The 13,882-nt window shown below is 43.2% G+C and overlaps 1 protein-coding gene across 4 annotated transcripts in view; it reads right to left on the bottom strand.

The window, feature by feature from the left end:
- Positions 1–13,882, bottom strand: part of RABEPK (Rab9 effector protein with kelch motifs) — a 342,909-nt gene that overhangs the window by 313,820 nt on the left and 15,207 nt on the right. For all 4 annotated transcript variants that reach the window (XM_040324880.1, XM_040324881.1, XM_040324882.1 and 1 more), the window contains exon 2: positions 5,686–5,754. In XM_040324880.1, coding sequence (XP_040180814.1) covers positions 5,686–5,738 — 53 coding nt within the window. In that variant the 5' untranslated portion in view covers positions 5,739–5,754. The remainder of the gene's footprint in view (positions 1–5,685; positions 5,755–13,882) is intronic.

The raw sequence follows: 13,882 nt of genomic DNA, 5'->3' as shown, positions 1-13,882 counted from the left end.
TGAACTGTCATCTAAAGGCACACAGAAATTGATTGATTGTTTTTTTGACAGTGGTCCGTTTGGGACTGTCACTATCCTATGTGATTACCCCGCAGGGGCATTCAGTGACCACTTTAATATGCACGTTGCACTTTCTGAGTTCACGGTGGTTGGAGCTTAAATGTGGAACACAGCAATCTCGCTACCAGTTCTACATTTGCAATTATTTGAATTTTTTTGGATCTCGTTTTTTGGTTGTGCGTTTTTTATAAATAATTCATTGGTGTTTATATGGACATTATTTACACTTGTTGCGCCCTTTTGTACCTTTCTTTCACAATTAAATAACTGTTTCATATTACGCTCCCAATAAAAACCCTCTTTCATTTCTATCACACTTGTTCTCTGTAGTGGATTCACATAAGCTGGGTACCCTCATAGTATGTGGAGACTCAAATCAAGTAATATTCCCAATTCTAGATAAGTGCCCCACTCCATCACAACCTCAACGCCTCAATTTCCGACAGCTCCTTGACCAACATTCCCTTCTAGACAGTTGGGGTGAACAGAACCCTAAAAGGAGACAATATACACATTATTCTCATCCCCATAAGTTGTTTTCCCGTATAGACCACCTATTTAAATTCTTTAATAATCTCTTGTGCCTGGTCAGACCACGATGCAGTCACGACAACTTTCTCTTCTCTTCCATAAATTAAAACAACAACATCACACAACACATTATATGAAGCTCTGTAAATTGAGCTCTGTCATTTCAATGCCATTGTATCTCATTAATGACAGAAATAGTACCACTGGATTGGCGCAGGGCCAATCTAGTGTCCATATTTAAAAAGGGAACAAAGTCTTTACCAAGTAACTATAGACCTGTTAGTTTAACTTCTATAGCTGGGAAGATACTGGAGAGATTAATAAAAGGCCACATAGTGGAGTTCTTGCTGGAAAAAAAACTATTTAAGCAACAGACAGCATGGATTCATGAAAGAGAGAAGTTGTCAGACAAACCTGATTTCTTTTTTTGAAGAGGTAAATATAACCTTAGACAGAGGCATGACGGTGGACGTGGTATACCTGGATTTTTCAAAAGCGTTCGATACAGTTCCACACACACGGCTCATGTGTAAGGTAAAGTCTACAGGATTGGAAATATCAGCTTGTAAATGGATAGAAAACTGGCTAAAAGACAGAATTCAGAGAGTAGTGGTTAATGATTCCTACTCTGAATGGTCTTAGGTTATCAGTGGTGTACCCCAAGGTTCAGTGTTGGGACCCGTACTTTTTAATATCTTTATAAATGATATTGGGTCTGAGATCAAAAGTAAAATTTCTGTCTTTGCAGATGACACCAAGGTATGCAGTGGAATAACGTCTTTACAGGATGTCGCCAATTTACAAGCCGACCTCAATGCTCTGACTATTTGGGCGACTAAGTGGCAGATGAGGTTTAATGTTGATTAATGTAAAGTTATGCACTTGGGGGCTGAGAATATGCATGCATCATACATACTAGGGGGAGTACAACTGGAGGGATCCGTAGTGGAGAAGGATCTGGGGGTTTTGGTAGATCATAAGCTCAATAATGGCATGCAATGCCAAGCTGCGGTTTCCAAAGCGAGTAAAGTCCTTTCTTGTATTAAGAGAGGTATGGACTCCAGAGAGAGAGATATATTGCCCCTGTACAAATCATTAGTAAGACCTCATCTGGAATATGCAGTTCCGTTTTGGGCTCCAGTTCTCAAGAAGGATATTGGGGAACTGGAGAAAGTGCAGAGAAGGGCAACCAAACTGACAAGAGGCATGGAGGAGCTCAGCTATGAGGAAAGATTAGAGGAACTGAATGTATTCACTCTTAAAGAGGAGATTAAGGGGGGATATAATCAACATGTACAAATATATAAGGGGTGCATATAGTGAACTTGGTGTTGAGTTATTCACTTTACTGAGGACAAGGGGACATTCTTTACGTCTAGAGGAAAAGAGATTTCACCTCCAAATATGGAAAGGTTTCTTCACAGTAAGAGCTGTGAAAATGTGAAATAGACTCCCTGCAGAGGTGGTTCTGGCCAGCTCAGTAAAGTGCTTTAAGAAAGGCCTGGATACTTTCCTAAATGTACATAATATAACTGGGTACTAACATTTATAGGTAAAGTTGATCCAGGGAATATCCGATTGCCTCATGGGGGATCAGGAAGGATCTGCAGAAACACTCAAAAGCAACATGCATTGATGTGAATCGAGCCTAAAATGGCTCTGTAATAGGATCAAATAGTTCAGATAAGAGGTCATTTTCTATAGGGGTAAAGGTGCACTCAGTGAATATCAGCATACCTACAAGACAGATTCACAAGGACAGTTTTAGGTATACTGCATATGTTGCTTTTTGTTTGATATCTTAGGCTGGGTTCACACTATTTCTGGAGCGGTTCGCAGCAGGGGGTCTGGTGTGTCCCTGTTCAGGTGCGAATCAAGTGCAAATTTTAGCCTGAATTCGGACCTGAAACGGTGCCAAAGATGCACAGCACCCTTCTGCAGTGCGCTCTGTGGCCCCCCCAGAGATGTGTGAACTGCCTGTATTGAGAGCCAGTCACACTCTCCTGTCATGCGAATTGGATGTGGGGAAACCTGCGTCCAATTTGCAAGTATGAACCCAGTCTAACTCTGGGCTAATAAAATACGGCACACTGCTCCACTGCTCTAAGGTTTTCACAGTCATGTACCACTAGGTTCTGGTTTTAATTGGAATAGCTTACAGCAGTGCTATCAGATGCAGAAATGTTGCATGAGGAAAAATTGTCACACTAGTTTTAGTGTAAATTAGACAATTCATTGCAAATCGCAAATGGCGATTATATTAAATCATTTTTTTTTTAAAGATTTGTAACATCTGCATGTGATTTGCAAGTCTATAAACAGTAAGATATTTCAGAATACTTTTGTAGCAATTTTTTTCACTAGATGTGTAAAAATCTTAAACTACAAAGTTCCTTAAACTACAAGTTACATCAAGTTCCTACACATCTTTATTTACCGTGCAACTTCAGCTTTGTTGAGGAAAAAATAAATAAATGAAACAATCCCATACAGGTAAACTATATAAGGCCCAAAACTTATCAAACTTAAAATTAGGGTTGTCCCGATACCACTTTTTTGAGACCGAGTACAAGTATTGCTACTTTTTTTTCAAGTACTCGCCGATACCGAATACCGATACTTTTTTTTTAATGTCATTTGACAGTTTTTTTTTTTTTACAGTGATTTTTTTTTTTTTTAAGGGCGGGGGGGGGTTGTAGTGGATTGTCAGTGTGTGTTTTTTTTTCTATTATTATTATTTACATTATATTTTTAAACTTATTGCAAATTCGTTTTCTTTTTTTTAATTAGCCCTGTTGGGGGGCTTTGGTGAGATATCAGGGGTCTTAACAGACCTCTGACATCTCCCCTTTAAGACAGAGAAAGGGACTAGGGACACAGATTCCCCAGTCCCTTTCTCAGCTGCACTGGAAATGAATGGACAGGAGACAGAGGCTCCTATCGCTTCATAAACTGAAGCATCGTAAACACAGTACACAGTTTACAATGCTCAGTCATATGAATGGACAGAGTCAGTGATCACTGACTCTGTTCATTCAGAAAAGGTAGTAGCCGGGTTTAGCGGCTCCTATTACCGCTCTCCATCCTGACAGAGGGGGGACACAGATCACGGAGGGGGGAAGCAGCGGCACGGAGGGGGAGAGCAAAACAGAGGACGACAGCGTCACGGAGGGGGGGGAACAGAGAAGAGGACGGCAGCGGCACAGAGGGGGGGAACAGAGCAGAGGACGGCAGCGGCACGGAGGGGGGGAACAGAGCAGAGGACGGCAGCGGCACGGAGGGGGGGGGAACAGAGCAGAGGACAGCAGCGTCACGGAGGGGGGGAACAGAGCAGAGGACAGCAGCGGCACGGAGGGAGGGAACAGAGCAGAGGACAGCAGCGGCACGGAGGGAGGGAACAGAGCAGAGGACGGCAGCGGCGCGGAGGGGGGAAACAGAGCAGAGGACGGCAGCGGCACAGAGGGGGGGGACAGAGCAGAGGACGGCAGCGGCCCGGGGGGGGGGGGGGCAGAGCAGAGGACGGCAGCGGCACGGAGGGGGGAACAGAGCAGAGGACGGCAGCGGCATGGAGGGGGAGAACAGAGCAGAGAACGGCAGCAGCACGGAGGGGGGGAACAGAGCAGAGGATGGCAGCGGCACGGAGGGGGGGGGACAGAGCAGAGGACGGCAGCGGCACGGAGGGGGAGTCAGGTATCGGAGCATTTTCCCTGAGTACAAGTACTGAGGGAAATGCTTGGTATCGGTCCCGATACTGATAGTAGTATCGGTATCGGGACAACCCTACTTAAAATGGATAGTGCTCAACCCCTAACTATGTATATTGTGGGATTGTACTGCAGGTAATCCTCACTTAACGACGTACTATAGCCAAAAGATGGCTACAGCGTGCCGGTTACATCCATATTTGTCCATAGATGTCCTCCTAGAACCACGCCCCCTGGGGCATGCATCTGGTGTGCTCTGTGATAGCTGTGTCCTTCAGACACAGCTGATCACAGATTGAGGTAAAGGGCAAATCACAGCACCCCTTTACCATGTGATCAGCTGTGTCTAATCACATCTGATTACATGTAAACAAGCTTGCCGGTTATTGGCATTCCTTTCCTCACACGCCGTCACAGTGTGAGGAGAGCCGGTAACTGGCAAGCGTGACAGGGGACATATACACAGATAATCAGGGCATTGATCATCAGTGCCCTAATTATCAGTGTAGCCCCATCAGTGCTGCCTATCAGTGCCGCCTAATCGGTGCTGCATATCAGTGCAGCCTCATCAGTGCCTCCTCATAAGTGCCCATCAGTGGCTCCTCATCAGTGCGACAGCACTGAAAGCTAAAAACTGGCCTAGGCAGGAAGGGGGTGAAAGTGCCCAGTATAGAAGTGGATAAAGAAACTGAACATCTTGTACAAAATATTATCTTAATGTTTTAAAATATTTTGTACATGATGTCGAGTTTCTTTATCCACTTCTGTTGAACAAGAGCAACCACTAGTGTCCACCTATAGTAATACAATGGAATTCCTTGTTATGTAGTAAGTGATATTGCCCCATGATAGATTGACCTTGACTAAAAATATATGAAATTTGTTGCTATGCTGTTATTTAGGACTCTCCCAGCCAATAAGTATCACACAGAAATACTTGTTGCAATGCAAAAAAATATTAGCAATCCATCTAATATTGTCATATATAAAGTTTCAATTTCAATTTCAATTTCAATGTAAATCTTGACACAGATGTTGCTGGCTAGTAAAGCTGGGTATGCACATATCAAAATTCAGTCCTCTCTGTTGTATCATTAGACCACCTTTTGTTGAACAGTCCTGCTGGAAAACTAGTATTTGATCAGCAGCTGCAGCGCAGCGGGAAAACAATAGCAGAGCAGGGGAAGATCCCTGGATTCAAATTGCTTGTGTGGATGCAAGAATCTGTGTTTTTTTTTTTTCATCCAACCTGTGCAAAAAATAAGCATATGCTCATGTGAATGAGCCCCACAAAATGCTGAGAGAGTTTGTTCATAAATGTTTCCCCAAGGGGCTTGTTGTATGAGAAGTCTACCTGTAATGTGAAAAACAGTAAAACTGGTTATCTTACCACATCAGTTCTTTAGGTGCACAGCCTGGTTCCAAAATGCCCATCAATTCCATTGTAATGAACAATACACTGAAATATAAAAAATGATCTTAAAATTAGGAATATTGTTTTGGTCCTTGGGTAATAAAACCAATAATATTTGTGGTGCCATACCTACGGGCCTTTGGCACCTATATTGCAGCCCCTGGTGCTTACTCAATCCAGTGAAGAAAAAAATATTCTTTAGAATGGCTTACAGTATTAAAACATAAGTTTAGAACAACCTATTTTAATTGAATATTTACCAATAAAGATGTACATACCGTGTTTCCCTGAAAATAAGCCGGGTCTTATATTAATTTTGGTAACAAAAGACACAGTAGGGCTTATTTTTGGGGTAGGTCTTACCATGTAATGTGCTGTCTTCTCTTCCCCTCTCTCGACCTGCCTGTTAGGAATTCCCAGTGTTAACTTAGTTAAAATGCTTGTAAAATCTTGTAATCCACTCTATTATTGTAGTATATATTGTACAATGTGTGTATTTCTGTAATATAATTGTGCCAAATACCTTCATTATAGAACCGCTCTGCGCTTTTGTGACCTTCCGGAGCTCTCTTCCCTGCATTTATGTTACAGAAACACACACATTGTACATTGTGTACTACTGTATTAGACTGGGTTATAGGATTTTAAACTAGGGCTTATTTACGGGGTAGGGCTTATATTGCAGTCGTTCTGGAAAAGTACGCTAGGTCTTATTTTAGGGGTAGGTTTTATTTTCGAGGAAACAGGGTAGCTCACTAAAGGGCATTGATCATGTAATTAAGAGACAATACATTTCCATGGACAAGCCAGACCATGGGAGCATACAAAACCAAATAAAAAAAAATGATTTTACAAAGTTAGGTTGAAAAAAAAAAAGACACAGGTCTATCTAGTTCAAACAATAAAAGAGAAAGAGAAAGAAAGAAAAAAAAACATACAATCAAATATTTATATATATATATATACACACACACACACACACACAGTCATGGCCGAAATGGTTGGCATCCCATAAATATTTCCAGAAAAGTATTGCAGTAACATATGTTTTGCTATACACATGTTTATTCCCCTTGTGTGTTTTGGAACAAAACAAAAAAAGGGAGGAAAACAATTGGCAAAATGTCACACAAAACTCAAAAAATGGGCTGGTCAAAATTCTTGGCACCCTTAACTTAATATTTGATTACACACCCTTTGGAAAAAATAACTGAAATCAGTCACTTCCTATAACCATCAATAAGCTTCTTACACCTCTCACCCGGAATTTTGGACCACTATTCCTTTGCAAACTGCTCCAGGTCTCTCTTATTGGAAGGGCGCCTTTTCCCCAACAGCAATTTTAATATCTCTCCACAGGTGTTCAATGGGGTTTAGATCTGGACTCATTGTTGGCCACTTTAGAACTCTTCAGCTTCAGCTTTGTTGCCATCCATTTCTGAGTGCTTTTTGATGTTTGTTTGGGGACATTGTCCTGCTGGAAGACCCAAGATCTCGGACACAAACCCAGCTTTCTGACACTCTACAGTGCAACCCAAAATAATAATAGATTAACACAAAGTGGCAAATAATTGTGAAGTGGGAGGAAAATTATAAATGGTTTTCAATATTTTTTAGAAATAAATATCTGAAAAGTGTGGCGTGCATTAGTATCCAGCCCCCGAGTCAATACTTTGTAGAACCACCTTTGACTGGGTATGTCTCTACCAGCTTTGCACATCTAGAGAGTGACATTTTTTTCCCATTCTTCTGTGCAAAATAGGTCAAGCTCTGTCAGATTGGATGGAGAGCATCTGTGAATAGCAATTTCAAAGTCTTGCCACAGATTCTAAATTGGATTTAGGTCTGGACTTTGACTGGGAAATTCTAACACATAAATATGCTTTAATCTAAACCAGGGGTAGGCAACCTTAAAGAGATAAAGATCTACTTGAACACTGTGAGGGTGGGACCATGTGCTATGGGAAAGATTGCTGGTTTACGCCATATGTTGGAGAGAAAGACACACTAATTGCACAGCTGTGTGTTCAGCAATTTACTTCTGACCTGACTATCGCTCGGGGCCCCACCCACAGACAGGAAGTCTGTTCCCGGGAATCAGGTGAATTCCCAAATCCCTCTGAGAGGACTCAGAGGCTGTGTGCATGTCTGCAGGAGGCAGATGTCCTTAATGATTGAGCAGCAAGACGCTGATAGGAGTAAGCTAGGTGTGTGCTTAACTCTGGGAAACTGTTTGTTCTGAGGAACAGAACTGGGGCCTAGGCTAAAGGCCTGAAACAGCCTTATGACAGCAAGTATGACAGCCAGGAGGCAAACTGTTGATTTGGCAAGATACAGGAATGGTGGAACCCCCTGCAAGGGCTGCTATTGTATTTATGAACTTTTGTGCTTTTAAATAAAAGTGGGCTACCAGGCCCTTAAAAATGCAGTTCTGGACTGGCGTACTCACTGGAAAACGCATCTATCGCTGGAGTCTAATAACCCCAATCTTACATATGGTGGAGGTATTGCTTCGGGCAGTTTTGGAAGAGTTCCAGATCCTCGCATACCAACAAAAAACAGTGAGTAGAAAGAAACTGTGTGTTTTTCAGCAATACTGTGATGAGCAGCCAATGTGAACTGAAAGTCAAAGTTTTCTGCTGTGAACTGCTGTTAGCTTTGTGTGGCAGCCAGGCGAACTTCATTGCACAGGAGTTCAATTGATGGACTGTGTTGCATACAGGTGGTGTACCTGTGGAAGTGAGCTCAGCGTGGCCTGAGAAGATGTATCCACTTGGTAAGGCCCAGTGAGTTGGATGGTTCAAGCAGAACCGCAGAGAGTGAAGTCTGCATGTGAAAGTGTGCCGTTTGCAAGTCTTGGAGACAGTACGCCAACATTTTCCTGTGTTAAAAAGGAACTATGTTAAAAACCATTGGCCTGTTTGCAGCGATGGGGAGGTCAAAACGCAAACACAAAGCAATGACTGCAGAAATGAGAGACAGAACTTTATGGCTGGAGGAGTTGTTACCGACAGAACAAGCCCCAGACTGGTGCAAGATGCACCTGGCTGCGCTGAACCAAATCAAAGGGAAAGTGCATGCTGTTGCCTCTGGCAACGCTGGTGTAGCCCGGCCAGCTATCAATGTGAAAAGTATTGAGAGCCAGGTGCGCTGTTTGCGGTGCAGTGAGTGGGGGCATGAAGTTTTCAAATGCCTTTTGTCCAAGGCTTCAGCAAAACAAAGGTATGAGAAGCCTGCTCTGAGTGTAAAGAGTGAGCAGATGGGTGCAGTTGCCCATAGAAGTGCCTTTGATGTCAGGTCAGTGGACCGCAAGACAAGGATATTGTCTACAGAGCGTCGTGGCAATTTTAAAGCAACGCCGCCTCATGGAGAGAGTCAGCAACGTGCAGCTGGGAGAGCACCGTTTCCGTTAGCAACAGGAGAAAATGTGTCAATGGGAAGGAGGAGCTACAGGGAAGAGGTATGTCACCATCCCCATAAAGATGCAAGTGAAATTCTGCGTGTTGGGAGAGTGCCATCCATGGGCGTCCGCTCCATAGGGCAAGGCAGGGCGCTCGCCCCCCCCCCTCTAGAGCCGCGGCCGCCTCTCGCACACGATCGGTGATCCAGGGCCGCCTGCGCGCCGATTGACACTGTCTCTCATGTCTGTGAGTGGCATGTCAGTCTGTGTTGCTGCTGTTGCATTCGTTTACACGTTCCGCTCCGCTCCCGCCCCTGTTTGCCGCCTGCCAACAGATGAATGATGCTCACTTTACAGTCCCGCCCGGCGCTCGTCCTGGCGGCGTGACGTCACTCACGCCAGGAGAGGATTATCGTGGGACTGATGGGAGGAGCGTAGAGAGCTGCTCTGCTTCACCAAGAGGAGCCAGCGCCGCTGTTAAGGCAAGTTTAACACCCACTTTCTAAAATGGCTCATGACTGGAAATGGAGTAATAACAATTTCACATAGTAAAAATCAAATTGAGCCAATCATGTACTAGGTCCATTGGGATGTACTGAGTTAGCATTGGTGCAAATGGATACAAATTCAAGCTTTTAGGATGTAAACAGGTGTATACACAGATTGTAGTGTAAATTCACATTGCGTGAGTGAAATATTGAATGAAAAAATATTAAATCCCATACACAACGTGACTAGCAAATATAGAATCCTCCACCAGTGAATGGATAAATAATTGATTATGCGCTTACCAGATGGGCAAGCAAACAAGGCTTGCAGCTGGAACCCCCAGCTAGGGTCTTTATCAGGAACTGCCGCTGACACTCTAGATGGTGATCCTCCAAATGTGTGGATAAGATGGAAATCCAAGGTACATGAAAAAAATCTCATATAGTGATGTACCACAAATAAAACTCAAATTATAGTAGCACACCAAGGAAAAGCCACCACCGATAGGTATCACCAAATAGGGGGGACTCTTACCAGACACATAAAGACAAACAGCTTGTGGCCAAACCCAGCCAGGGCCTTTAGAGAAATTGCCTCCAGTTCACCAGCCAAAGCGTCGGAAACTCTCACAAGCAGCCACAGCGATGTGTGTCACCAAAAAAGAAATGAATCCACATAGTGATGTACCGTAGATAATAAAAATGTAATAAAAAGGTTGCACTTACATGAAAAACAGTCAATAACAGCGTAAAAAATCGAGCCGGCCGGCTACTACGAACGCCCTTCCTCCGGGACCAAGACGCAGCACGTCAAAGCGTCTTCTCCTCCCGACGTACGTTTCGTCAGTATGTGACGTCGTCTGGGGAACGGGCGACGCAATGACGTGTCGCGCTTATATACACATAGTTAAAACCAAGCCTCGATGTGGAAACGAGACCTATGGCATCACGTGACAGGAATCAACCAATCACGGGAGCCATGAACCACACCGAAACGGATAGTAAACAGATACCGCACGGAGATTGATGCAATCTCAGTGCAGCACCCGAAACACAAGAAAACCAAACAATGATAAATATAACATAGGAAGTGTGAACAACCTCGAGTCGAGCCAACCACTATGGCCAAAACCGGGCAGAAGAACCTTACCCAATATTAATTTGATAAGGTCTAATCACCAAAAAATCTCCCAAATATTATAAAAATCTCTTAAAACCCCTCATATATTAATCCCCTTCATACTATAATGATTTTTAGTCAGTTGTTTTGGCAATAAGTATATAGATGAAGGAAGGAACATCCCCCTCGGTAAACCAAAAAGTTAATTAAGGGACAATGATTAACAAGGGTAAATATCAAAAAAGCTCTTGTTTGGCAGTTGAATTGCAGATGACAAAAAATAATAAGAAACCCCTTAAATGTGCCAGAGCACTAATTAAAGAGAAAATAATCAGTAAAGGCAGGTAGAAAAAGCCTTAATGGCCCAATATGATAATGATAAATGATAAATGAAATAAAAACACCTTAGCAACAATATTTATGAATATTTGAAAATTATTTAAGAATTGTTAATAAATGCATTAACGTCTACCTCCACGTTCAGTCCATGAGGGATGTAGCATTTAACCTTATGGATCCAAGCCATTTCAAGTCTTGAAATACTCCTAACCAGAGAGCCCCCCCGCCAGTGTGGGGTATATTTGTCAATCCCCAAAAAAAACGTTTTAGAGGGGTCTTTATTGTGTGATAGTAAATAATGTTTAGACACTGAATGGTTGGCGAATCCATTAAGTATGTTCGTAATATGCTCATTGAGCCTAACCGAAAGGGGTCTCTTGGTTCTGCCGATGTATTGCAGCCCGCACGGGCATTGGAGCAAGTAAACTACCCCCTCAGTGGAACAGGTAATGAATGGTTTAATCTTATGCTCCTCTGAGGTGGACGTAGAAGTGAAAACATGGGTCCGTCTATGTGTGCACCCATTAAGGGAGCACACCCGACAGTTCCTATATTGATAAAATCCTGTGTAGGAATCCAAAAATGTCATCCTTGGGGGAGGAGGTTCAATAACGTTAGGGGCCAATCTATGTCTCAGTGCTGAAGCACCTCTGAAGATGACCTGTGGTACAGAGGGTAAGACAGGCCCAAGTATGGGATCGTTTTTCAAGATATGCCAATGTTTCTTAACGAGTTGTTTTACACTGTGATGTTGAGTCGAGAAGGTAGTAAGAAATGGAACCATAGATAAATTCTTTTCTTTGGGAGGTTTCGTGGTAAGAAGAGTTTCTCTATCCAGTACTTTAACCTCCTCCAAAGTGGCCATAAGCGGGCCTAATGAATAGCCTTTTTCTAGAAACCTTTCAGTCAAGAGTCCACTTTGATTCAGGAACTCCTGATGATCAGTACAATTGCGCCTAATTCTCAGATATTGGCTCTTGGGAACGGACTGTAACCAGGACTTGTGATGACAGCTGTCAACTGGAATATATGAATTGCGGTCCGTTTTTTTGAAATGAGTAGATGCAATAAATTCATTATCCAAGATGGAAATTTTCAAATCCAAAAAACTAATACTGGATTGTCTAGCCTCAAAATCTAAATGAATGCCCCTAGAGTTGTTGTTTAGAAACTCCATAAAGGCTTGTAGATCTTCAAGAGACCCCTCCCACAGGAGGAGGATGTCGTCAATGTACCTCCTCCACAGCTTGAGCTGGGGTGTCTGGCTAACATAAACGACATCCTCCTCCCATAAGGCCATAAAGAGGTTGGCCAAACTGGGGGCATACTTAGCCCCCATCGCCACACCTCTGTCTTGGCGGTAAAACTGGTTCTGAAACCAGAAGTAGTTTCTGGAGGCAGCAAAATGGAGCAGATCTAAGATGAAACAGATTTGTTCTTCAAACAGGCCAGAGTCACGCCTCAGATAGTATTCCACAGCAAATAAGGTCATGCGGAATTATTGTATATAATGATGTAACATCCGCAGTGACAAGCCATACGTTGGGAGATGGTTTAAGGCTAGACAGAATGTTGATGGTATGCCGGGAATCCTTAAGGTGTGATGGCATCGCTGCCACCAACGGCTGGAGAAAAAAGTCAATATACCTGCCCACCCGGGAAGTGAGGGAATCAATCCCACTCACTATGGGGCGTCCCGGGGGGCAGGTTTGGCTTTTATGGACCTTGGGGAGGTAGTATATTATTGGCGTTCTAGGAGCCAAAAGGAACCAAATAGGCCCTCTCCTTTTGGTAATGATACCTTCCCTAAAGCCATTCTTCACGATACGTTCAAGTTGTTCTGAATAGTTCTTTTTAGGGTCGGATTTCAAGGGGGTATAGGTGTCACGATCCCCTAAAATCCTATTCATTTCCAATAGGTAATCAGATCGGTTAAGGACAACAATCCCTCCCCCTTTATCGGCAGGCCGAATAACAATATCCTTGTTATCACACAAAGAATTAAGGCCAGCCAAAAGGTCATGGTCAACTCTATTGTTTTTAACAGGAAGTTGTTCTAGATCTTTAAGGAGGGCATCTTTAAAAACCTTTATGGCGAGAGCCATAGTGGTTGAAGGATTATATAAAGATGCATTGGATAAACCGGTATGTACAAAACCCCCCAATTGATTTTGATTATTGGGGATAGGATTGGAAATCATATACCTCTTGATATGTACTTTACGTATAAATTTGTGAATATCGATGTAGGTTTCAAATTTATTTAATTTACGGGGTAAAACGTATTTGAGGCCTTTATCTAAAATAAGTTTCTCAGCTTGGTTCAAGGCAACAGTACTCAGGTTATAGATTCCTGATCCTGCTAAAACTTTTGCCTTTTTGACTCGTACCCTTCTCCCTCCTCTGACTCCTCTCCTGGGTCGCCCGCACGTTTCACGCCCTGACTGGGCCTGTGAAAACCCCACTGCTGGGGGGTTGGACCAGAGGAGCCCGCACTGTTCTGGGGGTAGGCAATGTTAACAACCTCAGACAAGCTCCCTTGTAATGGGTAATTAACAGTATTCCTACCAAAGTATTCAATTGGTCTCTCCTTGTCTCGGAGGGGGTAAAAGCGGTTTTGTGTATCCACCTGGTAAGAGAAATCCTTATCTTGTGTGCTAGGAGGGTTATACTGACTCAAGCCTGCATGATGACCATAATTAGAAGGTTGAAAATAAGGAAGACCCTGAGAAGGAGGAAAAAAAGGGGGGGGTGGTGGACCACTAATATATTGTGGATAACCTTGGGAGTAGGTTGGAGGTGGGCGCCCCTGATTGGGATAAGTAT

The sequence above is a fragment of the Rana temporaria genome, chromosome 9, assembly GCF_905171775.1.
Source record: "Rana temporaria chromosome 9, aRanTem1.1, whole genome shotgun sequence".
NCBI lineage: Eukaryota > Metazoa > Chordata > Amphibia > Anura > Ranidae > Rana > Rana temporaria.
Note: the sequence above shows the minus strand (reverse complement) of the source record. Positions and strands in the feature narration are given on the sequence as shown.